This window comes from Bubalus bubalis, chromosome X (assembly GCF_019923935.1).
Source record: "Bubalus bubalis isolate 160015118507 breed Murrah chromosome X, NDDB_SH_1, whole genome shotgun sequence".
NCBI lineage: Eukaryota > Metazoa > Chordata > Mammalia > Artiodactyla > Bovidae > Bubalus > Bubalus bubalis.
The window spans coordinates 139,865,161-139,892,808 of NC_059181.1; the positions used below are offsets into that span (position 1 = coordinate 139,865,161).

At 42.9% G+C, this 27,648-nt stretch overlaps 1 protein-coding gene across 6 annotated transcripts in view; it reads right to left on the reverse strand.

Moving 5' to 3' along the window:
* HS6ST2 (heparan sulfate 6-O-sulfotransferase 2) overlaps positions 1 to 27,648 on the reverse strand; it is a 397,215-nt gene that overhangs the window by 20,327 nt on the left and 349,240 nt on the right. For 2 of the 6 annotated variants that reach the window (XM_044937420.2, XM_044937424.2), the window contains exons 4-5: positions 25,656 to 25,742; positions 23,552 to 23,683 (exon numbers count right to left, since the gene is read on the reverse strand). The exons of 2 other annotated variants lie outside the window; for them this stretch is intronic. In XM_044937420.2, the coding sequence (XP_044793355.1) occupies positions 23,552 to 23,683; positions 25,656 to 25,742 (219 nt within the window). The remainder of the gene's footprint in view (positions 1 to 23,551; positions 23,684 to 25,655; positions 25,743 to 27,648) is intronic. 2 more of the 6 variants (XM_044937421.2, XM_025277118.3) reach the window with 2 other exon arrangements.

Sequence of the window (27,648 nt, forward strand, 5' to 3'; positions counted from 1 at the left end):
AAGGTGACTGACAAAAAGGAACCAGCTTCAGGAAAAGGCTGCCCCTCTGTTTGGTAGAAGCTCATTTATCCTCCACTGCAAGATTTGAAAGACATAAAGAAGGACTAAAAGTCAATGCTCAGACTAAGAAAGATGTCTGACTCTGATTTTCCAACTGAAGGCAGATGCTTGAGGGAGCAACACCCTCAGAATCTATCTTCCATTAATCATACGCTAGAAAGACATGTCAGTGGGGAGTCAGATTCATTTACATGCTGCAGGAGCTGCTGACAGAGCTTCCCCCTTCCCGTCCCCCTGGGCTTGGCTTTTCTCCCTGGAATTGAGGTTAATTCTCAGAGATAGTGACCCACAGTAAGTTGGACTGAAGTCCCCAGATGATTACTCTAAATGACATCTCCCTTCCCACAATACTTTTTCAGAAAGGTCATCTGAAAAAAGTCTATTGATACCCTGGGAGAAGGAAGGATAAAGGGAAAGAGGGAGGAAGAGAAGGAGGGAGGGAAGAAGGGAAGGCTGGTCAGTAACAGTCAGAAGTTTCATATGAAATGATGGATGACTCACTGCTCTTATATCATTCATTCCTCACACAGGACAAAGTACAGAACTACCATTTTACAGATGAAGTTTGAAATTCAAACAAAAGAAGTGACTTACCCAAGGATACACAACCCATCAGCAGTGGGTGTAGAACCCAAGTACCCTAACTCCCAACTATCTGTTTTCCCCACCATTCTCTATTGCATAATAAGCCCCTAATGGATGTCTGGACAGTCTATTTCTCTTGTTTTGTGTTTCCAACCAGGCTGCACATTCCTTAAATGTTAAGACCACTTGGGGGAATTCCCTGGTGGTCCAGTGGTTAGGACTTGGTGCTTTCACTGCTGTGGCTGGGGAATTAAGATCCTGCAAGCTAAGCAGTGTGGCAAAAACAAACAAACAAAAAACCTGGTAATAAAATAGTATGTACAGTATTATTTAAGATAAAAAAAAAAAAAAGACTATGTGGCATTTCTGTTGTCTGTCAGCACTGGGCCCAGCATCTTATGGGATGCAGAGTGGGGATCACTTGATGGGAGCATCAAGCCTTGGAATTGGCCTCTGTATTCCTTTTTGCCTTCTTCCACCTCTCTGTGCATCAGCTCCTTCTCTCTGATCATTCACCACTAAACAAAGTCCAAGTGCATTATTCCTCAAGCCACATAGGCCTCTTATTCCAAACACTAACCTGCCTCTGGCTTGCTGCCACTCCTCAGGCCCCATGTTGGCATTCCCTACATGCAATAGGAGAGCAATTGCATACCAAAACGCAATACCAGCTGAAAGAATGAAGAAGGCCCCTTCCTCTCAAACATTACTGCACTAAGGCCCGAAATCCCACCCTTAGCTAAAATTTACTTTGTTCTTCATGGTGGCTAGAAGCTGCTGCCGTCCAGTCTTCATCATCCCCATCCCTCTTCCTCTGGCCTTTTCCTGCTGGACTCTCCTGACTTAGGCTGCTGGAAACCTTAGATCTGGAAAGAAGGTGCTAAGAGAAACTCCATTCATCAAGGTGTCATGTACTTGGCACCACCAGAAGGATTTCCATTCTGGAGGGGGCATTCCCCGAGTAGTCATGCTGTACCCTCTTCACTTCTGGCAGCAGCAGCTGGTAGAGTATGGAATCACATCCTGTAGGTAACTGGCTACTAAATGCCGGTGAAAGGCTGCTTCAATAGTCCCAATCAGGATGCCTGATCTCTTCTGCTCAAAGAAAGCACAGGAATTTAAAATGAGGCCATTTGGTGACGGTTTTGATCAGATATCTTTTCCTTTCCAGAATCATGAATCAGTCATGAACACACCAAGTTAAAACAAGATTTGATTTCCCTGGGGCTATTTCTGAAGTCCTCTTGTTTCCCTGCTCTACCTCCTTCCCATTGAACACTCAGGAGTCAAGGTGTTACTAGATAGAAACGCATGGCAACCTTCACCTTATATTTCTCAGGTCATTTTCAAGGATTAAAGAGCTATTATTCCAAACATTTTTGAAGGCATAACACCCTTTGTCCTTTTCTTCTGAAAAGTTCTCTATGCCAATATATATATATATATATATATATATATATATATATATATATGTATATTTTTAGCAAAGCACATTTTCTTTCTTTCTCATTAGATCTTTACAATACACTCGTGAAATAGATAAGGCCAGTCCGTTTCACAGAGGCAGGTATTAGTGCACAGAGGTGAAAAGTCACACGGCTAGTAAGGGATCAAGTTACCTATGTCTGAAACCCACGTCTAGACATCCAGACTAATGTTGCTACCCCATGCCACTGTGCTCATTTATTTGAGAATGAAAGGAATTTTCCAGGAAGCAATACAGACCTTTTTGCAACACCCTAATAGGATGTGCAACCAGGGCCAGCCTCATGGGGTGGCAGAATTTTCAGGGCTGCTGGAAAGCACAGCTGCCTCTCCTACAGTTGGCCAGGAAGCTACAATGTTAGGTTTATTCCTTTCATTTAAGGATCTGCTGTGTGTGTGTGTGTGTGTGTGTGTGTGTATGTGTGTGGTGGCAGGGCGGGGGGTGAAGAGCAGGCAATATAAGGTAGATGGTCATGAAGTCAATAAGACTTATCGGTCATTTAGATGGCATAGGGTCTCCATGACTTCTAAGATATCCCTCCTATAAGTTTAATAATCAGCTCACGTTGGGGAGGGGGAAAAGGGGTGTTCAGGGCATAGAAAGAGATGGGCATCAAGTTTTAAGGAAGGAACAGGAAACTAAGAAGGAAAACTGAGGACTCCAAAGGCAAACATGGCTGTCTTAGACTTTTTCTAGAACTAAGGACCATCAAGAATCTCTGGTTTAAAAGTAAGTGTGAAAGCAAAGATATAAAGGTAAAGCACAAGGCTTCACAAGGGAAATGAGCAGACTGATTTTTTCATTGAGTAATGCCCACGATTTATCACTAAGTTACTGGTCCAGATGTATCTTCCATCCTATGCCTGCACACAGGGATATCCCAGCATGCAGACTCCTACGAGGGAAGCCAACCAAACTCTTCCTCCCTGTGCCTCACACCTCTGCTTCTGCCAGTCTCCCAGGCACAACACCACCTGCTTCTCTCTACCTGTCTCTTCAAACAGGACTGTCTTCTCAAGCCTTCCTTCCTCCTGATATCCATAGCTGAAGCAGCCATGCCTTCCTTGGGAGCCTCTAGAAAGGGTAATCTTGACTTCTTTCCAGGAACTCTGTTCATCTGACTTTCTGATGTTGGTGTTCATGCCCAAGTCCCCTTTTCCTTCCAAGGCTGTGGGCACTGTGGAAAGAGGGCAGGACTGGGTCCTTTTTATGTTTCTTTCCCTCTCTTACTATGGAGGTAGCTGACCCCGAGTCTAGAGACGCACTCATTGATAAAAGCTTTGTACTTAAGAGCTCCGTCTCTGGGGTCAGAAAGCTCTGAAAGCAAGCTCCAGCTATGCAACCATGTGCAAATTATTTAACCTGTTGGTCTTGGTTTCCTCACCTCTAGGCACCCATTTCACGGTGTTGTGATTCTTCAATGAGATAACCCATGTTAAATGCTTAGCACAATGCAGGTCACCTAGTACGTGTTTCACAATGATTGCTATTCTTACTGTTTTTCTCACAATGAAATGTACAGTCCTCTCAGGCTCCCTTTATCAATCACCCAACAGAGACATTATCCCAGAAACAAAGGGAATCGTGTCAGGAGGGTTTGTTCAATGCCCTGACTCACACTCTAATTACAGCGACATTTACCCCATCAAAATGCAAGGGAAGACAGGAACTGGTTTCAATCTGAATCCACTATTTCTGGAGCCCACACACTGAATGCTGCCGGAGCCTCCACTCCCTGAGCAGCGGTTTATAGAGACGGAATAGCGGCAGTTTTTCATTTTCCAGAGTCCACTCACCCTTCCAAGAATCTCAATGCCTCATTGATTCATAATACAATGCATAAAGATTTCATTTTTCCTGCCCACAGTGATACATTATGGAAGCAATCTGTTTTGCCACTGAAAAGTTTGCTTAGTAGAAAAATTTGGAGTTTTGACATTCAGGAAATTACAGTCATCTGTAAAACACGATTGATATGCCAAGGCTAACATTTTCATTGCACTCGCAGAGCCAGAATAACTATGATAAAATATGTGTTACCCCACACACGTTTCAGGATCTTTTAAGGAAACATTTGTTAGCTCTGAGAACCCCTCCCAAGGGTCTGAGACTGTAATGGCTGTGCCAGTTAGCTGTTCACCATTCAAAAGGGGTATCTCCATTGACCAAACTGAAACCCGGGTCCTCAGAGAAAGCAACAGCCTAACATGTCTTCTGACTTGGCCTTGGCTGGAAGCTGGAGGCACATTTTCTCATGCTACCACAGTAAAGACATGAAAGAAAACCAAGGCAAATGAGTTTAAAATATTCCACCCCCACTGAGGAATTGTTAGTCAGCCACAAAAGGCCTAGGTATATATTAGGCAGAACTAGAAGTTGAAGGCTTACAAAAGAGAATTCAGACTGTTCTACATCTGCTTATATTTTAAACTTGCTCTCTATATTTTTACACCCAAGCATTTCTTTGTCTCTTTCTGGGTGTAATTTTCAGTGTTAAATGGCATCAGAAACCCGAGGCTCTGGAGTTATCTACCTGTTCAACTTCTGATTTTGGAATGATGAATACAATTTAGCTGAGGAATGTGCATGATCTTTATGGCCCTATTGATGGAGCTGTCCGTTCACATTTGGCTAGGTTACGGGCAGCTTTTACCTGGTCCTTATCCACTGAGACCTGTGGGGAGTACATGTGCAAATGATGTGGTTCTGGGAAAGAGCTTTGAGTGCTTCTGTCCATCCCAAGGTCGACTTCTTTAGGCACTGAGAAAAGACTTCTGCACAAAACATACATGCCTGCGTGGTGGACCAAGCAGTCTTTAAAGACCTCAGAGAAGTCCTGCACACACTCATACTCAGTAACAGCAAGAGTTCACGGACCCTTTACTAGGCATGAGTCTGAGTGATTAACATGGAGTAATTCATTTAATTATTCTCAGTATCTCTGAGGCAGATGAGAGTACTCTCATCCTCTTTAGGGTTGAAGACACTTTCGCACAGAAACATTGAGCAACTCCTTCAAAGTCACACAGTTATAAGAGGCAGAACTGGCATTCATGCCTCCAACAGGGGGACTGTAGAGCTCATGCTTTTGACCTCTGGGCTGTATTGCCTTGCTTAAATGTTTTTGAGGAAAAGCCTTCTCTTGTCCTCCTGAAGCTCTTGGTTACTCTCCCCCGCTTTTTTTTTTACACTGACAACGCATTCTCCTCCTGCTCCACATTAAGCTTCTTGAGGCTAACAACTTAGCTTCATTCCTTTCCCAAGAGTGGTTGCACAGATATTAGAAGGGCCAAAGGGGAAGGGAGGAGGAGAGACACAGTCAAGCAAAGAACATGACTACCTAGGAGCATTTGGGCCCTCCAGTGGGGAAATCTGAGGAAAAATGATTTGGCCACCTGATGCGAAGAGCTGATTCATTGGAAAAGACCCTGATGCTGGGAAAGATTGAAGGCGGGAGGAGAAGGGGACGACAGAGGATGAGATGGGTGGACGACAGCACTGACGCAATGGACGTGAGTTTGAACAAGCTCCAGGAGATGGTGAAGGGCAGGGAAGCCTGGCGTGCTGCAGTCCATGGGGTCGCAAAGAGTCGGACACGACTGAGTGACTGAACAACAAAAGGGTGTGGAGGGTCCATTTGCCCCCCACTGGGCTTAAGCTTTGGAGGAGTACCCGTGTTCAGGACTCCTGAATCCCATCATTCCCCTCTGGGCCTTATTTAAACTGATTTGGCAGCTAATTGAGGGAGGCTGAGAGAGAGAGGAACAAAAAGGACTCGTCAGAAGTCTAGAATGAGGGGAGGTAGGGCTTCCCTGGTGGCTCAGCTGGTTAAGAATCCTCTTGCAATGCGGGAGACCTGGGTGTGATTCCCTGGGTTGGGAGGATCCCCTGGAGAAGGGAACGGCTACCCACTCAAGTATTCTGGCCGGGAGAATTCCATGGACTGTATAGTCCATGAGGTCACAAAGAGTCAGACACCACTGAGCAACTTTCACTTTCAGAGGTTAGAGGAGAGGAGAAGAGGGAGATGAAGAAAGCACCGTCAAGGGGTTGGTATGGAAAGGAAAGGATGGAGGGAGAACAGAGAAAAGAGCAGAGAGGGAGGAGAAAGGAGGATACAAAGGAAGTGGCACGAGCTGGGGTGGCTCGTGCAGGTGGCTAAAAGGGGAGACTGAGGGGAAAGGCAGGTGGAGGTGCTCTTCCTCCTGCTTCCTGTGACCCTCAGCCAGTCCACACCAGCTCTCGTCTTCTTCACTAGCCATCCTTGGGTGCAAGGCTCTTCCCTTGCTCTGGGATCCATCCATATGACCTTGCTCTTTCCCTTCTCTGAGCCACGAGTGCACTTAAGAGTCTGTACTTGACTCTTTTCCTTGAATTTTTACACATGCTATTTTTGAAAATTTATTTTATCCAAGTCTATTCGATTTACAACATTGTAATAATTTCTGCTGCACAGCAAAGTGACTCAGTCATACACATATATGTATTTTTTTCATATTCTTTTCCATTATGGTTTGTCACAGGACATGGAATACAGTCCCCTGTGTATACAGTAGGACCTTGTTTATCCATTCTATATATACTAGTTTGCACCTGCCAATCCCAAACTCGCAGTTTACATGCTAGCTTTTTTTTAGGATACTCTTCAGGGTTTGGGATCAACTTTTACAGCATTAATTCCACCCCTAATTCTCTTTCTAACCATTATAGGAAATTCTTTGTGCATTAGGGTGACTGACATATTAAGTCTCTTTGTTAGCATGTACTTTATTAGAAAGGAAATAAATATCCTTGTAGATATGGGACGTGAGACAGAGAGTTTTTCTTGGGATGGAAGACACCATTTGGAGATGGCAGATCTGGGGGAAGGGACCAAAAGAACACCCAAGGGAAGAATGGTTGTCAGTGCCTCACATAACTCATTCACTTAACAATTCCCCAGGAGTTTATCCGCTGTATAAATCCAGAGATCCCTGATACATTCAAGTCTTTATATAATCATTCTTCTCTATTTATATGATACACATGACTTTAAGAAATACTTCTTAAATACTCCTGGGCATGAATAAGAAAGCTTTTTGGAAGTCACTTCAAATCCTTCTTAGAAGTAGGCGGGATATTAAAAAAAAATGGGGCAAAAATAGCAAGCTTTCCTCCTTGTTTATCTCCAAGATGCCTTACGAATTGATTTAGAGGGCTGTATTACTCTGTGAGTCACACATTTGGCTAATAGCAGGTACTGAAAGCCAGAATCCAGGAAAAGGACCTAACATATCCTGAGAAAATTCCAGGGGCACCTCACCCAGACAGTTCCTGTGTTCACTGGATTAGCAGGTGGGTTCTTTACCACTAGCGCCACCTGGAAAACCTATATATATATATATATATATATATATATATGCCAACTGCCACAGACATAAAAGCTGTGGGTTTGATCTCTGGGTCTGGAAGATCCCCTGGAGGAGGGCATGGAGACCCACCCCAGTATTCTTGCCTGGAGAATCCCATGGGCAGAGGAGCCTGGCAGGCCACAGTCCATAGGGTCACAAAGAATCAGACAAGACTGAAGTGACTTAGCACAGACGCACGTGTGCGTGCGCACACACATACACACATTCATTCTTTTTTAGATTCTTTTCCATTATATGTCATTACAAGATATTGTCAAGTTCTCTGTGTTACACAGTAGGACTGTGCAGTTTATCAATTTTATAATATATATAGTGGTGTGTATCTTGTAATCCCAAACTCCTGTTATCCTCCTCCCCTTCTCCCTTGGTAACCACAGATTTGTCCTAGCCTCTTTCACCAAGGTCTCTAGCTTCAGAAGTTCAATCCCTTACCCACTTAGCAATTTTCTTCATTTCTGTCCTTAGACAATTTCTCTTGCTGCTGCTGCTGCTAAGTCACTTCAGTCGTGTCTAACTCTGTGCGACCCCATAGACGGCTCCCCCATCCCTGGGATTCTCCAGGCAAGAACACTGGAGTGGGTTGCCATTTCCTTCTCCAATGCATGAAAGTGAAAACTGAAAGTGAAGTCGTTCAGTGGTGTCCGATTCTTTGCGACCCCATGGACTGCAGCCCACCAGGCTCCCCCGTCCATGGGATTTTTCAGGCAAGAGTACTGGAGTGGGGTGCCATCACCTTCTCTGAGACAATTTCTCTTACACCTCCCCATACTCTTCTGTTTCCTCCAACTGGATCGATGATCCACTTGGCATTTACATTTACAAAGCAATTGCATTTACGTAAGATAGCTCTTATCAAGAGCCCAAAGAGGCACAAGTATAATACATATATAATAAGCAGAGTGCCTATTTATCACCCACATTTACTGTGCCTTTCTACAGGACAGACTGTTCTAGGAACTGGTATACGAAGGGAGAGAGCCCTGTAAAATTTATCACTAAAGGTAATCAATGAGTTTTCAACTAATGCGCTCTCCGCCTTGAGGGTGAATATAACAAAAGTATGGGGAAAACATATTTACTCTGTAAAGTTTGCTGAATTTAATTTGCACTTTCATTGATTTCATTTAATACAAAGATTATATAATCAGGAAGTCAGTAGCAATTGAGGATACCAAGCCTAGTCTGCGCCCATCAGGGCATTTTGGTAATATCTAGTAATGGCAGGAGATTCTCATTTAATTGAATTGGAAATGCAACATATATTAGCTTACAGAAACTTAATCAGTGTGATCAAATTAAAACAGGCCACTCAGACATACCATCCTGATTAAGGCACTTGCAAACACTCCACAATTATCAGAGATTTGTGGTGTTAATGATTTAAACTGAGGTTTTTTCTCTGGGGATTCAGCCCTGGACCTTTTTTTTTTTTTAAATTGACAATAAGAAAACCCCATTCTTTATTTTAAAAAAATGCTGCAACAGTATTATTGACATTAATTCTCAAAGAATGCAGGATAGGAAAGAGCATGTGTTGATTATTTTTTTTTCTTTTAACAGTCACTGCCTTCTCTTTGGGATGAGGAACATTAATCTCAAAGCTTTAGCTCTTGGGAGTGGTAATGAAGTTTGGCAATAGTGAAGTGACCATTTTTAAATGTATTAGGGGAAGACTCCACTTTTCTGCTTTCTGCAAAGCAGCTCTACATTCCACGGAAAGAAGTTTGCTTATAGCCCTATTTGAAAACCACTTTGAGTGAACCAGCCTGTTGTCCTGGGTAGGAGACTACAGAAGTAGGCCATTTCTTTTAAATGTGTTCTTAATAGACCATTATGAACACTAGCTTGGGAGACGTGAATTACTCCTCCCTACCCTCACCCCGCTTTAAAACCCATCTTCCCAGCCCACCACCCTTAAAATGCAGCAGTAGTAAATTACCTGGAAAGGATCTTGGGTTTCTAGTTCCATTATTTGTGTGAATAGTGGTGATGAGGGCTTGTCTAGCTGTTTGTTTCTACTTTAGTCAGCAAAGCCAGTCCCTACATTTAATCACAGAGAAAATGGAGATTCAGAGAGGCTAGGTGACTTTTTTAAGGTGGCAGAGTGAATAAGGATCAGGTTCAGGGCTAGAGCCCCAGTCTTTCAACTTTCAGGGTTTTTTGTGTTTCACCCACTGATGCTTGGGCCCAGCCCAGTCTCCATTAGGACAAGTTTCAAGTCATTGGAATCTGCCTTCAAAGGATGATGTACTATAGAATAAGCGAGTCAGTTAATGGAAATAAGGACCACGGTGGGCACAGAGCAGAGGATGAAGAGGAGAGTGGGCTACTGTGTTGAGATGGGGTGGGAGATCTGACTTCCAACAGGCCTGGCAGCAGCCTGCTATGGCAAGATGGTTAAAACCAACATCCACCAAAAGCATGATCAGGCACTGTTTCCCAGATGCTAGTTCAGAAAGACAGGGACAAGTGATGGGTTAAAGTGAAGGGGCCTGTGGGGTAAAAGCATCCTAGCATGGTTCCCTGCACCTGTCTGTAATCTCAGGGGAAAGCCATGAGTCCTACACTTGGTTCCATACCCAGCTCCCCAACATAATTCTCTTTGTTTAAAATAATCTTAAGGACCCAGGAGAAGGAATCACTTATTTATTCATCTGTTCATTGAAAACATGGTGCTAAGTCATTTAACCGTTTTCACATATTGAGTTACAAGGCATTCACTTTATACTCTTGCAATAAAATGAAACAAGAGAATAAGTAGTGTTTCCCAGAATGTGTTGAAGACACTTTATTCTGTTTCCTACAGTTTACAGAAGTGTTTCATATCAGTGCATATACTAAGAGCATGATGTGTCTGGGTATATTGTGGAAGAAAAAAAATTACCACCTATTCTTCCTTAAGGATTCATAGCCCTGCATTAGCTGGAGAGAGCAGCAAAGAGGTGGAAAGTTAACAATAAGAAGGAGAACTGTTACTTCCACAGTTTTGTCTTTTATTACCCAGCATCCTGGAGAAGGCGATGGCACCCCACTCCAGTACTCTTGCCTGGACAATCCCATGGATGGAGGAGCCTGGTGGACTGCAGTCCATGGGGTCGCTAAGAGTCAGACACGACTGAGCGACTTCACTTTCACTTTTCACTTTCATGCATTGGAGAAGGACATGGCAACTCACTCCAGTGTTCTTGCCTGGAGAATCCCAGGGACGGGGGAGCCTGGTGGGCTGCCGTCTATGGGGTCACACAGAGTCGGACACAACTGAAGTAACTTAGCAGCAACAGCAGCACCCAGCATCCACACTCCTCCAGTTGCATCTCTGGTTGCACCTTCTTTACAGAGCACACCACTCTGTTCTTTGGATCCTAGGTATCTGTGGCTATGAGCATATTTTCTGCTTGAAAATAAGATGCTCAGGACCTTCCTGGTGATCCAGTGGTTAAGACTCTGTGCTTTCAATGCAAGGGGCATGGGTTCTATCCCTGGTCCCACATGCCTCGTGGTACAGCCAAAAAAAAGGAAAAAGAAAAAAAGATGCTTAAGAGCAGTAACTGAATCTCTTTCTGTTTTGGCCCTGTTTTCTCCACCTCCTCTTACATCCACCTTTCCACTCCCATCCACTCCTGCATTTGGTATTGTAGCCATCACACACCAGATGTATAATATTTACTGATTGACTTAATGAAGACACAAGTTCCTGGTTAAATGCTAAACGGATATTGTTCAAGAGGATGAAGGGATGCTTTCAGGCTGCATCAGGAGACACATGAAGGACGAAGTGGCATATTAACTGTGTTCTGCAATGTAAGTAGTAACAATAACTCCATTTAGTGAGCACTCATGTGGACCAGGGGCTTCCCAGGTGACGCTAGTGGTAAAGAACCTGCCTGCCAATGCAGGAGACACAAGAGATGTGGGTTCGATCCCTGGGTCAGGAAAATTCCCTGGAGGAGGGAATGGCAAACTACTCCAGTATTCTTGTCTGGAGAATCCCATGGACAGAAGAGACGGTGGGCTACAGTCTATAGGGTCACAAAGAGTCAGACATGACTGAAGTGACTTAGCACACACACACACACGCATGTGGACCAGAATATTTGCATAAGTTATCTCCCTGACTCCTCAAAGGAATTCTAGTAGAGACAGCTCCAATTATTACTTCCATTTTAATGGATAAGGGAACTGAAGCCCAAAGATGTTAAGTAATTTGTCCCATGCAGAGCTGGGAATGAACCTATTCCTATCTAATTGAAAGAGTGGGCTCTTTCCAACAAACTAGGATTTAGACAGGTGCAGCTGAAGGATGGAGGCCACTCAAGATGGGTGCAATGATGTGAAAAAAAACATCAGAATGTGGCAGACAAGGAGACCAGTATAACCAAGGGGATGACCCTAGATACTTGTGAGAAAGCAAATTAGTCAGTGAACATAAAACACTGGAGAGAGTTTAAAAATTATAATAAAATTGTGTATAGGATTACATAGAATACGTACAATGAAGAAATATATTAGAAAAGCTCATTGGCCTTCTAATGGTATTTGAAATAACAATACAGGGCACTTCCCTGTGGTCCAATGGTTAAGACTTAGTATTTCCAATGCAGGGGTTCAGGTTTGATTGCTGGTCAGGAAACTAAGATCCCACATGATGCAAGGTGTGGTAAAAAATTAATAAAAAGTTGAAAAAAATAATAACAATACAGACTTTGGCCTAAACACCCACCTGACTGTTTTCGGGGAGAGGATGGCTTAAGCAACTAAAATAATCCTCTCTGCAAGCTAATGGTCTTTTCCTCCCCTCCAGGTTTCATTACAGCCTAGCACAGATGCCAGTTTAAGGAAATGGAGTGGAAATTGTGTGCATTCATCTAGTCTTCAGAGCAGAAGCCAATTGAGGAGCATTACTCAAAATCTGTGGCATTTTTTTCTCCTCCAAGTATTTCAGGTTCAGCCTGGGTTTAGGGGTGAGATCTCAGGGAACAATCACTGGTCAGTCAGCTTCCTTTTATCTCTTCAGAGCAATCTGGCCATAAGAAGGGAGGCATCTCTTTTATTTACTTCTTCTTCTTCTTCTTCCTTTTTTTTTAATAACTGTTTTTGCTTTTTAAAATATTTATTTATTTATTTATTTGGCTGCACCAGGTCTTAGCTGCAGCACGTGGGATATTCGATCTTATTGTGGCATGTGGGATCCATTTCCCTGACCAGGGGTTGAACCCAGGGCTCTGTATTGGGAGAGTGCAGTCTTACCCACTGGACCACCAGGGAACTCCCTGGTTTTAAGAGCTTGCGGAAGTGGCACAGTGGAGAAAGCCTGGAATCCCATACTGTGCTTCCTCTATATCCTTAGGCTGGGACTGTACCAAGGGTTATCAAACTCATTCTAAGCATTCTTTAAAAAATGAAATGTAGTCAGACCTCAGTATAGATAACAGATTAAAATGGAGTCACCCTCATTCTCAGCAGTCTCTGAGGTGCTGCTTCTGCACCCAAGGGTTATTCAGAATATAGATTGAAAACCACTGATGTAGACAAAGGAAGGATGCAGTAAGTGCACTGTGATGGCTCCCTGAGCCCAGATAGCTTCTTTAGTCTTCTTTTTAGCCCTTTCCCCATCTGTTAGAAGCCAAACTAGGAATGGAGAATGGTGACCAAATGGACAGGCAGATTCCTCACCAGGAGACAGCCATTTACAGAGCACGGAGTATGTGGGAGGGAGAATAAACCTTTTTCTTGGTCCTCCTAAAGCTTAGCACAAAATGCCTTGTCCATTGTAAGCATTAGGTAATGAATGGGAACCATGACTCCCACTTTAAAAGAAATTTAAAAAAACCTAGCAGCCATCCACAATATCATGCCTTTGTTTCTTCCTTGCCACCAAGTGGGTGACAGAGAGCCAGACTGAATTCAGGTTAAAAAAAGCGCCCTCCAAATGAATGTGTTTATAAGGATAAAGCCGGCTTATGTGCATTTCATAGAAGGAGGAGCAGTCCTGGGAAACAGATGTGGGTGGGTAGAAGCAGCAAACTATTTTCTGATTAAGATCACAATGGAAGCAGGTGTCCTTGGGACTACTGTGAAGGCATAGAACAGCCTGATCACTCTTCAAGGTTCCATAGGCACGAATGGGAGAAGTGAAGGTAAACAGGCAGAGGCTGAGTACAGAGCATCTCATGAAAGCCCGTGGAGAACACACCTCCTCCTCAATCATGAGAAAGCAAGACACTGTGAGGACCCCTTGGAAGCAATCCCAGCACTCTTCTGTCATTGTGCTCTGTGACTTCAAAAAAGGAGAATCAGAGCTCCTGGCTCAGGTCCATAGCCAGCCATACTCAGAACTTGTCTCTGCTGAGGTGCCTGGACAGCCACCCTGAAGGGGACCCTCTGGACTGGGTATGATCCATGCCACCGAAGCAAGTGATGAGCTCTCTTTGAACCAATGTCAGGGGTAGTTTTCAGATTAAATGAGAAAACATATGCATTTAAAGCACTTAGAATAGGGCCTGGTGAGTCTCTGATGAGAGTACTCAGTTCCTATTCTTGCTGACTAATTATCAGCCCATTGATGACCATCCCAATGAATTTACAGAGCATTTATCATATTTACAATCATGATAAATGTAGTCATTTTTTTCTCTCTAAAGGCAACCCACTCCAGTATTCTTGCCTGGAAAATTCCATGGACCAAGGAGCCTGGTAGGCTACAGTCCATGGGGTCGCAAAGAGTCGGACACGACTGAGCCACTTCACTTCATTTCAAACTTCAAAACTATGTTCAGAATTTTGTAAAAGTTTCTTCAATTTTCTTATAAAGGTGTTAGGGTACAAAACTGTTTTCATTAAAATAAAATTATTTGACTATAAAAAAAGAATAGGGCTTGGTGTATAGGGAGCACTTAATAAATGTTACTGCCTATTTAAAAATTCCTGGTCCTTGGGACTTCCCTGGTGGTCCAGTGGTTAAGAATCCGCCTTCCAATGTGGTGCACGTAGGTTTGCTCTCTGGTCGAGGAACTAAGATCCCACATGCCGTGGGGCAACTAAACCCTGACGCTGCAACTAAGATCTGACACAGCCCAGACATGGTTGGAGTCTTGGCGCCATCATCTGTTACCTACGTGACCTGGAACAGGTCAATATCATCTCAGATTTCTTGTCAGTAAAAAGAGCTAATAATAACCTTTTCTTTATAGACCTGTTGTAATGACTAAACAGGATAACATTACGTAAAGCACTTTGCACAATACCGACATACAGAAAGCACTCAATAAATTGTAGTTAGTAAAAGCATCATTATAGTAGTGGCGGTTTAGTCATTCAGACATGCCCGACTCTTTGGGGCCCCATGGACTGTAGCCCACCAGGCTCCTCTGTCCATGGGATTCTCCTGGCAAGAGTCCTGGAGTGGATTGCCATTTCCTTCTCCAGGGGATCTTCCCAACCCAGAGACTGAACCTGGGTCTCTTGCACCTTCTGCAGTGGAAGGCAGATTCTTTACCACTGAGCCACCTGGGAAGCCCCCAAAGCATCATTATATATTTGCTATATGTGAGGAATGGTTCAAACGTTTTCAATGTATTACTCTATTTAAATAAATTTTTTCTCAAATGTCACGTTTCAGTGAGGTCTTCTCCAACCACCTTATTTAAATTGACAAATTTTCTGTCTGTATCACTCCTTATCCCTCTGCCCTGCTCTTTCTCAACCCCCTCCTTAAAACTAATTTCTAAAACACTTAATAAATAGTTTTCTTGTTTAATGACAGTATCCCTCCACTTGAATGGGTATGAAGGTAGGGAATTTGGTTTGTTTTCTTCTTTGTTCAGAGCCTACAATAGTACCTGATATCTCACAAGCAATCAGTAAAAGTTTTGAATGAATGAAGACTTCAATCCTCAAGAAAATCCATGAAGCAGACACTGTTAGTATGTCCCTTTCACAAGTGAGCAAACTGATGCAGAGAGAGATTTATAAACTTACCAAGGAAGTGCTGGGATTTGGAAGCAGTGACTGGGCTCCAAGATTTGTCATCTTAACCATAGCACTATACTGTTTCTTTAAAGAGCTCATGGAGGGAGAGAATGAGGAGTGGGGTGAGGGGAGAAAGGAGAGGAAGAGGGAGAAAACATGAATGAGAGAATGAGAATAATGGAAAAGAGTGTATGCGAACCTATGAAATTTAGACTTTATTTTTCATTTTGCTTTTTGCTTTTTTTTATCCTCCTCCTCCTCCCCATGAGAGTATCTACTTTTTTTTTTTTTGCTGATGAAACTTCTGTGCAAGACTTTGGGAATCTAGCTTTGACCTTTTGATAAAAGCAGTGATCATTCATTTGTCCCCAAAATATCATCTTTAGAGGACACTTCCATTGTCCAACTATCGCTCCATTGCTTTTATGTGTCTTTTGAACGAAGTTAAATGGGTAGGAATTATTTACACATTAGATAACTCATAGCTATTCAACACTGTACTAGAGGTTCGAACCTGTTCAATAAGGCAAGGAAAAAGATGCATCCATATTGGAAAAGAAGAAGAAAACTATCTTTATTCACAGATGACATTCATCTGTGTAGAAAATCTAATGCAATCCTCAAAAAAGCTCCTGGAATTAATATGTGAGCTTAGCAAGTTAGTAAAATATAAGATTGGTATACAAATACCAACTGTACTTCTATATCCTAGATATTATACCAAGTAAAGTAAGTCAGACAAAGAAGGGCAAATATCATATCATTCTGCTTATATGTGGAATGTAAAAAAACGGATACAAATGAACTTATTTATAAAACAGAAACAGACTCACAGACTTAGAAAATAAACATGGTTATCAAAGGGGAAAGATGGGGAGGAAGGATAAATTGGAAGTGTGGAATTGACAAATACATACTACTATATATAAAATCGGAGAAGGCAATGGCACCTCACTCCAGTACTCTTGCCTGGAATATCCCATGGACGGAGGAGCCTGGTGGGCTGCAGTCCATGGGGTCGCTAAGAGTCAGACACGACTGAGCAACTTCACTTTCACTTTTAACTTTCATGCATTGCAGAAGGAAATGGCAACCCACTCCAGTGTTCTTGCCTGAAGAGTCCCAGGGATGGGGGAGCCTGGTGGGCTGCCGTCTATGGGGTCGCACAGAGTCGGACACAACTGAAGCAACTTAGCAGCAGCAGCAGCATATATAAAATAGATAATCAACAAGGACCTACGGTATAGCACAAGAAATTCTGCTCAATGTTCCGTGATGACCTATATGGGAAGAATCTGAAAAAGAATAGACACATGTACATGTACAACTGATTCACTCTGCTGTACTCCTGAAACCAACACAACACTGTAAATCAACTACAGTCCAATATAAAAATTTTTTTTTAAAAAAGGAAACTTGGAGAAAAACAATTGGAAGTTAAAATAATAGAATACTATTTGCCATGCCATCCAAAGTATGAAAAACTTAGGGGATACATCTGACAAAAGACAGGAAAAATGTGTACACTGAAAACTACAAAGCATTGCTGAATGAAATTAAAGACAATTTCAATAAATGGAGAGATATGCTGTGTTAATAGCTTTTAAGACTCAACATCATTAAGATTTCAGTTTTTCCCATATTTGATACACAGATCGAACACAATCCCTGCCAAAATCTCAGCAGGTCTTTTTCTTTTTCTGGAAATTTACAGGCTGGTTCTAAAATGCATATGGAAATGCACAGGACCTAGAATATCCAAAACAACTTCAGAAAGGAAGAATAAAGATTCATACAATACTGTAAAGTAATTAACCTCCAATTAAAATAAATAAATTTATTTAAAAATAAAATAAAATAAAACTGGGGAAAAAAAAGATTCACACCATCTGATTTCAAAACTTGTAAAGCTAGGGTAATCAAGACTGTGTGGAACTGACATAGAGATAAATATAATATTGATCAATTAAGAATCTAGAAAAAATAAATATATATTATATACATATATTATATATAACTGAGTTTTTATTTCAACAAAAGTGCCAATGGAGAAAGGATATTCTTCTTCAATGATGGCACCAGAACAACTAGATGCTGCTGCTGCTGCTAAGTCACTTCAGTCGTGTCTGACTCTGTGTGACCCCTTAGACAGCTGCCCACCAGGCTACCCCATCCCTGGGATTCTCCAGGCAAGAACACCGGAGTGGGTTGCCATTTCCTTCTCCAATGCATGAAAGGGAAGTCGCTCAGTCATGTCTGACTCTTTGCGACCCCATGGACTGCAGCCTACCAGGCTCCTCCGTCCATGGGATTTTCCAGACCAGAGTACTGGAGTGGAGTGCCACTGCCTTCTCTGGGTCTGGGATGAAACCCCGGCAATAGGATTGCAGAAAGCTCCCATGTGGTTCTAATGGACAGCCAGGGCTGAGAACTCCTGTCTTCAGGGAATGCAAGTTGTTGACTGTGAAGGGTTACTTTTATTCTCTTTTTTTTTTTTTTTTTCTGGCCAAACCGTGCAGCTTGCAGTACCTCAGTTCCTTGACCAGGGACTGAACCCAAGCCATGGCAGTCAAAGCATGGAATCCTAACCACCAGGCCACTAGGGAACTCCCAAAGCAATGATTATTCTAACATCAACTTCCAAGTACTGGTTTCCCACCTCTCACCTCCATGATAACTCACATTACCTTTTACTTTTGGAAATGTGTCATTATTCCAAAAACCTACGTTTACAAACTGGAAAAGAAGGTCAAAGCACGTTCAAATTTCCACCATTCATTTTCCCGCTGAACCCAACCAAAGAATGAAACACTAAGGAAATGAAGGGAAATTATCCTGAACAACTATATACCCATATGTAAAAACAAAACTTTGATCTTTGCTGCTGCTGCTGCTGCTAAGTCGCTTCAGTTGTGTCCGACTCTGTGCGACCCCATGGACTGCAGTGCACCAGGCTCCTCCGCCCATGGGATTTTCCAGGCAAGAGTACTGGAGTGGGGTGCCATCACCTTCTCCGCTTAAATACGCTACCAAAATCATAATCCAGAAAAGAAAAAAAATGAAAATTGGATTTCAACAAATTAAAATTTTCTTCTCTATTTTTAAATCCTTCTACACTCCAGATTTTTAGTCAGTGTTGGATTCACAGTAATTATTTGGCTAGCACTGTGTTTCCATACTCTCTTAGAGTTTGCAGCTCTTCTACTGCAAACCATAGTGGGCCATGCTTGATTGGGTATTTGTGTGAAAGACAACAGATTTGGCCTAGAGGCATTAGAAGATGCCATTGATTTAGGCTCTGTAATTCCTTGAGGTCAGAAAGAACTGAGCCAAAAGTAAAAAATATTGAGGTATAAGGGCAAGATGGAGTACTGATAGATAGATGGGTGGGGGAGGAGGGAGGAAGGGATGGAGGGAGGGAGAAAGAGTTCCAGAGAGAGAGAGGGACTGTGACGGAGAGACAGAGATTTGTTACCTGGAGGAAAATGGAGGAGTCCTGTTGAACATTACCCTTCCTTGCATCCCTAGGCCTTCTCAAGTGAGATAGAGGAATGGAATTCCAGCCAGAACCTGGAAAGTGGACGTAACCTGAGCTCCACCAGAGCAGTGTCGATGAGAGTTCTCAACTATGTATGCCACAGAGGAAAAAGAAGAGTTATCGAGGACCCCTGTTCTGGAAAGCAGCATGCGGAGTCCATGATTTTGTGTGGCAGGTGAGAAGGGAGAAAAATGACTCCTCCCTTCTAAAGGCTCATGAACAGAACACTCTTCTTGACTAAGCTGGAGAACCAGGAGCAGTCAGATCCTTAGGGGGGTTTTATTAACATGATGGTAGTTGGTATATTAACCATCACAGAGATGCGGTGGTGTATCTACTAGGAACTATTTCCATGACTGGACTATTTCTTTCTGGATGGTCCAGGACTTTCTTGTCTCAATCTATGGGCATGATGTATGTATTGCTAGCGGTGCTGAGGCTTCTGCTTCCCCATTTCTGGAGCTGGCAAAGCAGATAACCAGAGCTCTGGTTTGGTTAGGATCATACTGGCCAGGTCACATTGTTCCCAGCTGCAGTACTTTGGCAGCTGAGGCAAGCATAATCACTAGTTGACATTTATTAAGCAGTTGCCATGTGCCAGGCACTAGAAGAGCCTTACTTAGGTTATGATAATTTTATCCTCACAATGGCCCAAGGAGGTAGGTACAAAGTTAATCAGTGATAGAGCCAGGATTCACATCCAGGTGCATCTGACTCCATAGTTGATGTCCTTGCAAATACACACAAGACTGCATGATTGTTTTATTTAAGCAGCTCTTTGAACAGCCCCATCAAAGTATGCCAAACCTATGTGCTATTGACCCCTTGTTATTAAAAGTCCTTTTCAAATGTTTTCTATTAGCTTCCTGTCCTATTAATAAGTTTACCTTCTTGGATAGATATGACCTTTTTGTTGTGACCAAAGGTCTTGCACTATCCTGGATGTGGAATATGGGAGGAAAAAGGCAATTAGGCTACAAATGTCCTGATTCTCGGGCACACTCCACTCCATGTTGTTCTTAGAAATACATTCTGACATCAGCTTATGTCTCTGTCATTTGTCTTTTTCTACAAAGGAGCAACAGCAGAGAGGGAGGGGCAGGGAGGGTAGGTGGAGAGAAAAAGAGAGAGTGAGTGAGTTTGGGGCTTTGGTTTTTTACAAACCTTTGTGATATTAGACTTAGCCTAATAGCTAAACTAAAGCATTACTGACATCATCATTGCATCAAACTACAGCGATGATTTGAAAAGTTAAATACTTGGCCATTTGACTGTTGTACTCATACAGCATACCACAATTTTGAAGTGAAACTATACACACACACACTTTCATACAGAGAGGCAAAACGAGGGGCTTTGGCGGTAGTCACAGCCTACTGTTTTAGAAGAAATACATGGCTCTCAATGAGAGGAAATGACATAATCATGAGATCATAGTACACAGGACTTGGACGCTAGTAATCCACCTGTAAACAACTCAGTCTGAACATAAAACTGCACCACACTGAATCCACACAGAACAGCCAGGACTTTTCCTTTTCACTCTAAAGCAGGAAAGTTTTCCATTTGGGTCCTGCCAACTAAAACCAAAGGACTGATGTGTTTATATATGAAGCTATGTGCTCCTGACGGTGCTCATCTAGAGACTGCTGAAAGAGGCCTGTTCATTATGAGACAGTTTAGCAAAAACAGGTTGGAGTCACTCTTCCTGTGGTATCTGCTACCAGGATTGGCTCTGGATAGATGTGTCAAGTCAGTAAGGTTTGACTTAACCATCTCAGATTCCCCTTCTGTCCTCCCTTTCCTCCATTTTAGCGTCCTTCCTTCCCTCTCCAGTTTAATTAATTTAAGCTGACATTTATGGAACTGAATCCAACATTTATGATATCTTTTACCAGGCACCATGCTTGGGTGCTCTGCCCTGGTCCTGTAATATTCGTGTCCTCCACTAGTATTTGCAAATTGAATTTGGTCCTTGTCTTTCCATACCCTGAGTCTATGTGAAAAACATCTCAGGCTGAGAGGACTGATTGATTTTCAGCATCATCTGCAACTGCCTACAATCTAATTTTTAAATTTATGCCTCTGAATATTACACACACACACACATACACACATCCTCACCCTTGGTTGACTGACTTGAGGAAAAACAGCTATAGTAATCTACAAGTTCTCTTAATTGCTTTCTTAATGAAGGGGTGTGTTAAAGGCTCAAGATAGCTCAACAGTAATATTGAGAAAGGGTAACTGTCCAAACACAACTAGAATATGGTACTTTGGAGAAATAGTGAAGTATTTGAAAAGTGCATGCTATTTCCTTTCGTCATCACTACTGCTACATTTTTTTTTAATGAAATGATTTCAACTTCTCCCCAAGGTCTCCATTTTCATGGAGGCTGACAGAATCCACAAACTTGGGTATGGTGGTGTATGAAGGGCATAGCACTCAGCTGGACATCCTGAGACCAGGCTCCAAGCCTTGAGGGTGTGATTAACCAAAGTGTCTTGCTATCTGGGAGAACTACAGCATACGCTGAAGTAGAAAGATCACAGGACAAGTATTAGAATACCAGGATTCTAGGCTGACATCTGCTGATTAGATGTGTGACTCCGGGAAAGTGACTGACCCTTCTTGAGTCCTTATCTGGTAAACAAAAGAGTTGGTTTCATGTGACATGTGAACATGTTTTGATACAAACAGAAAATCTGTAACAGCTCCTGTGGTTTCATGCATGCTCAGCCTTGATGGTTTGGAGAAGGCAATGGCACCCCACTCCAGTACTCTTGCCTGGAAAATCCCAAGGACAGAGGAGCCTGGTGGGCTGCAGTCCATGGGGTCGCTAAGAGTCGGGCACGACTGAGCGACTTCACTTTCACTTTTCACTTTCATGCATTGGGGAAGGAAATGGCAACCCACTCCAGTGTTCTTGCCTGGAGAATCCCAGGGACGGTGGAGCCTGGTGCGCTGCCGTCTATGGGGTCGCAGAGTCGGACATGACTGCAGCGACTCAGCAGCAGCAGCAGCAGCAGCCTTGATGGTTTAAGTGCTTGTTGGGAATAACCCAATGGATCAGCAAAGGGATTATCTGTGGCCTGATGCATCAGACAGAATAACAGACTCACATTAGCACAGGGAACTAAATTAAATATGGCAGCCTGGTCTGTTTGGTCTCTGATCAACCTCTGCCAAACCTATGCTTCCTGATCTCCGTGGTATGGCTCTGCAACTGCTTTTTATTTTCCTGTTCTGTTATTTTGTCTCACTGTTAGCATAGAATAAACTGTATATACCTCCCTGAAAGTCATTGCCAGGGTAGTCTGGCTCTGCTGCTCAGACATATCCCATTCCATCTGTTCCTCCCTGAAACAGAGGGCTGGCTACCCAGATTCAGATGCAGGCAATAAAATTGAGCAAGCAGAATGACACAACTTTTAAGCTGTAGGTTTCTTAACCTACTAAGCCTGCTATACTGCATGTTGGTCGGCCCCAAATGAATTGAGGTTGGGAAAAAAGGCACAATTGGTTGTTCAGTTTTAGCTTTTTGACCTCATCCACAACTCTCACTTGTTTTCATCAACATGAGAGGATTCTGTCCATCTTAGTGATAAATTTGCATTTTCCTCTTCTGACCTCGCCTTGCCACATGGGAGATAAATGGAGACAATTAAAGGATTCAAGGGTCACTTCTCAGAAGCCTTCATTGATATCCCCACATGATGTCTTCTCCACCTGGACCTCGGCATTGGTTGGGGTGACTCTGTTGGGTCCACCAATGGAGCCTCTGTGACTGCCTCTCTGTGAATACCACATTGCCATCCTCTGTCCTCTACGAACACTGTGAGTTCCTTGAGGGCACCTATTGTATCTTATATTTGTCTCTGTGGCCCAGGGTCTAGCACAAGGGCACAGTGTCAAAGTTTGATAGATTTTAGTGATGATTATTACTATTATTGGTGCTAAGGAAGGGTTATGCCAAAATTATTCATTGGAACACCCCATACAAGCATACAATATCCTCTCCAAGCCTCCATTTCCTCATATATCAAATGGAAATAATAATAGTGCCTACTTCATGAGCTTTTGGTAGGTGAGAATTAATGAGACAAAATGTATTAAGTGCTGGGGGACAGAGGTTGGCCCATATCACCCACTCAGCACATAATGGTCATTATTATTTGGGGTCGTGAGGTATATCTGAGGCAGCTTAACTTGTCTTCAAAAGAGAGGAGGCCAATTACTTTTCAGAGAAGAACACACCTTCTATCTCCCAGACTGTATCTGGCCTCAAAATAACACAGAGGAACTCTTAAAAACTGCTCCATGTCTCCCTGTTATTACGTCAAATAACATGAGAAAAGCCAGCAGAACAACACCCACCCCAAATGCTGACTATTGTGAAAAGGCACCATGGGGAAAACCCCGGGGATAGGGCAGAAACCCACCTAGCTCCCTCCTTCCCCACCACACTCCCCCAAATCCAGGAAATAACCATTCTCTCTTACCAATAATAACATGTGTTCCTAAACATTGACAGACACTGTTCTGTTCTAGAAGGTGTGGGAAAATGTCTCCTCCCCCAGATAGTCTCATCATATTCATGGAAGGTCAGTACTGCTGCTGTTGACAAAAATTTTCTGAGAAGGAGAAAATGTAGAGAAAGGGTTTTAAAAATAAAACTTCCTGCCAACTGATGGGAGATAAGATAAAGAGAACCTGAAACATATCCTTGGAGAGAATACTGTCTATTGGAGAACTTTTTATTCTTCATCAATAACCCCCCGCCAAAGAATGAAGAATTGACAAGAACAAGCACAATCTGGGGGACACATATCCGACAGACAAAAGACACCTAGCTCAGAATGTGCGGGCAGGGAGGCCCTCACCATGGCAGAAGCCTGGGAGCTGTCCAGATCCAGCAAGTGGGCTATACGATCGTGTTTATCTGCTTAAGAATGTATTTATGCTGGCCTCCTATGTGAACAACTCGGGAATGGTATTAGGTACACGTTCCCTATGTCATCTGAACTCCAATTCTACCAACTGCTCTTTTGTGGCTCACTGAGACTCTTCACTCACAAGGTAAGAGTCTGGGTTCCCACAAAGCCAAAAGACACAAAACAAGGCTCCTCTCAAAGCACAACAGCAATCACAAGTATCCCTAATTATACCTCAGGGTCTAATACATGGAGAGGTGCCCTGCAGTTGTCAGCGGGACAGGTGTGTACAAGATGCCCAGACAGGGCCTGCCGTTTCTGCAAGCGTGGAGTTCAAAGTGATTCTCCAATGCCATCTCTGTTAACCGCGGGCACATGCTGACGATGAATTGGGACTAATTTGGAAACAGTCAGCTGCTGGAGAGTGTGTGCATCAATTCCCTTCCTTCATAATTTATACAGCATTTTGATTGTGGTGGTCAGCGATAAATAACTGAAACGAGTTCTAACTGCTCTGAGAGGCCGTCTTATGTCTTCACCACTGCTTTTAATATTCTCCAGGATAGAGCACATTCAACTTTATATGCAAACCTGAAATGGTATTCAGGAGAAAAAGAGGGGGAAAAAGGCGGCCAATAGATCTTTCACTTTGGGAATTGAAAATAAGATCATATTCAAACTGCAGCATTTATGGCCCAATGCTGAATACATAAGATATGTGACCGTTACAAATTCACCTTTCGTAGCAAAGCTGTGCTCTTGTAGTGACATAGCTTATTGCTAGATTAGAGCTTTTAGCATGATGAAGGCATCTTTCATTTTCTCCTGGATGTGGGCTGGGTGCTCCTTCGGGGCTGTATTTCTGCCTGTCACAATGCCTGACAGCACTGAGACAGAGGGCTTATAAGAAGAGGACCCGTCATTCACCAAAGCACTTCAGCCACTTTGAAAAGGGAGCACCTACTTGGAGATATCTTATCTGCAAGAGATCACACTCTCTCCGATTGCCATGCTCTGCTAAAGCCAAAGAGAGAGGTCAGCCAACATTGTTTCATGGAATCAATGAAAAGAGCAAATCTAACATCCCAAATATTCAGCCAATCGAAGTTTTTGGCAATATCAAAAAGACAGTTTCAGCTAGGTCTCAGTACAGGTCAGTCCACAGGAAAAGAATACACATATCATGTACATCAGTGATATGGTTACCATGTACACGCACTTAAACCAGGCCAGTTATGGAATGGCTTTCCAGATTCTTCTAAATCCACCCCAAATCTTAGTGTATGGATCAGACAGATTTTCATGGATTTTACAAATCATAAAATGACTGATCAGTGCCGCTGCTTCTCTCTTCCTCAGTTTTTGAGAAGTACAGTTCAAATCTTGCATTTCTCTAAGTCCTTGGCTGTCATCACAATCAGCCCTAAGAGCTCTCTTTCCAAAGTCACCTCCTGATGCTCTCCTCTCTCTCCTCTCCCTTCTTTAGTCCTTCGTGCACCCAATATTCCTGACACCTGCCTCACTCATTTAAATTCCCCAGTGACTAAACCAAAGCGAAGCCCACAGAAGGCATTCCGCAAATCTCTGAATGAATATGAATGAATGACAAAGTGAGGACAGCACATGGCTTTGTGACAGCTATGTCAGATGCATGGGGGCGCTTTTCACTTACTTCCCATTCTTAGATGTGTTCCGGGCCTTTGCGGATGATGGCGAGTTGGCGCCTGGAGTAGTGTTTGGAGAACCCTGTTTATCCTTACTATACCCACAGAAAGAATAGAAAAAGATATATAACCATGACCACAGAGACAAAAATGAATTAGTCATTTCATTTCACTCATTTCATTGCAAGACTTTCAAGGTGCCTCTCTTGATCTCTCAATCTGTGTGTGTGTGTATGTGTGTGTGTGTGTTTGTGTGTGTGTGTGTGTGTCTCTCTCTCTGTCTCTCTCATCTGTCAAAATAAAGCATGATCTTATCCAGAGCTGCCCTTCAAGTGGATGCCATTCATGATAGCACCACAGCCCAGGGCCCCAGGGAGGCTCTGGCCAAAAAAAAAAAAAAAAAGTCTTTACCATAAAATCCTTTATTTGTCTCTGGGTTCTCTGTTACTTCAAGTTCAGTTCTGAAGCTGCTGACTTGTGAAGTATGTGGATGCCAAATGACTTCTAAAAGTCTTTGGGAGATACTATCAGATGAATTAATAATTCTCACTCATAATGTTAGCATAGGAAGGCCGTGAATCCAGATATTCTTTCAGGAGAGGCACCACCTGCTTCATGAGTAATTGAATTTAAATCTCCACCTTCAATAACTCCACAGCTTATGTCAAACCTTGGAAACAATTACGAAATAAATCACTAGGAAGGTCTGCTTAATCTCATCGGGTTAATAAACGCAGACAAATTAATCACTGGAAGGTAAACAAAGGAATAATTGATTGGAGGCTTCTTGATTACTTTATTCTATTTTCTTTATCAAACTATTTTTACCATTATCTTCAATTCAGCTGCTCTGCCTTGAAATTATTACTTTACTTCATCTTCAGATTTCCATGGAAACCAATTCAAAGCCCTTTTCCCCACTTGATGTGTGGAATTATTTATCCTGATTTCATCAGAAAGATTTTTTTTTGTTAGTAAGATCTACGTCAGCATAACCTTTTATGAAAAGTGAAGGTAAAAAAGAAAAATGCACAGCTTGGCTTTCAGTGAGTATAATAGAGCCTTCCAAAGGTACAGAATATTGTCTGAGAGAATGTCAAAGAGCTTTCCAGATATTTATGAATCTTTTAAGTACATCAGAAATAGGTCTCTACAAAGAGCTGTATTTAAATGTGGGGTGAGGTTGGGTTGGGGGGTCACAAAAGATGTTCTGCCTCGCATCCATCAGCTTTAAGTGACTCCATGGATGTGATTGGAACAAGAGATAACCATGGGTTCCTGGTGATAGAAACTGCCTGCCATGCAGGAGACCTGGGTTCAATCCCTAGATCCAGAAGAGCTGCTGGAGGAGGGCATGGCTACCACTCCAATATTCTTGCCTGGAAAATCCCATACACAGAGGATCCTGGCGGGCTACAGTCCATAGGATCACAAGTCAGACACGACTTAGCAACTAATACTCCCAGTAACTGCCAAGGTGATCCAGGTGTGTGTGGGCACAGGGCTAATAAAACAGACAGCAAAAGTTCCAGCAGGTAGGATTGTGTCCAGGAGGGCCTCAAAGCAGTTCTTTGAAGTGGGAGTCACTGAGGTGAGCTCCGATCCTTCTGCTGGAGTGAGTGGCTCTGGACAGTGGCCACATAGTCTGTCTCAGAGGAGGTGTCAGAAGTCCACTGAGACAGTGCTGAAGAACTCATGCAGCGCTGCTCCTGCCTATCCATGCTGACTTCCTGGCAAAGAACTTCTTAACCATCCCATACCAGCTACCATTGGCATTCAGAACCTCGCTCAGAAACGAAGTGATAACACCAAACAACTGGACAAAAGATTGGAACTCAGAAGAATTCTAAACTGTCTCTTCCAGAAGGCTGCTTATGCGTCATGTGAGGGATGAAATATGCTGTGTGTTGCAAAATTCAAGCAGGTCTCAATTCCACACTCTGCTCATTGGCCACTGAGTCTTCCTCCTCCCAGCCTCTCACTCAAACAGAAGGCAGTGGG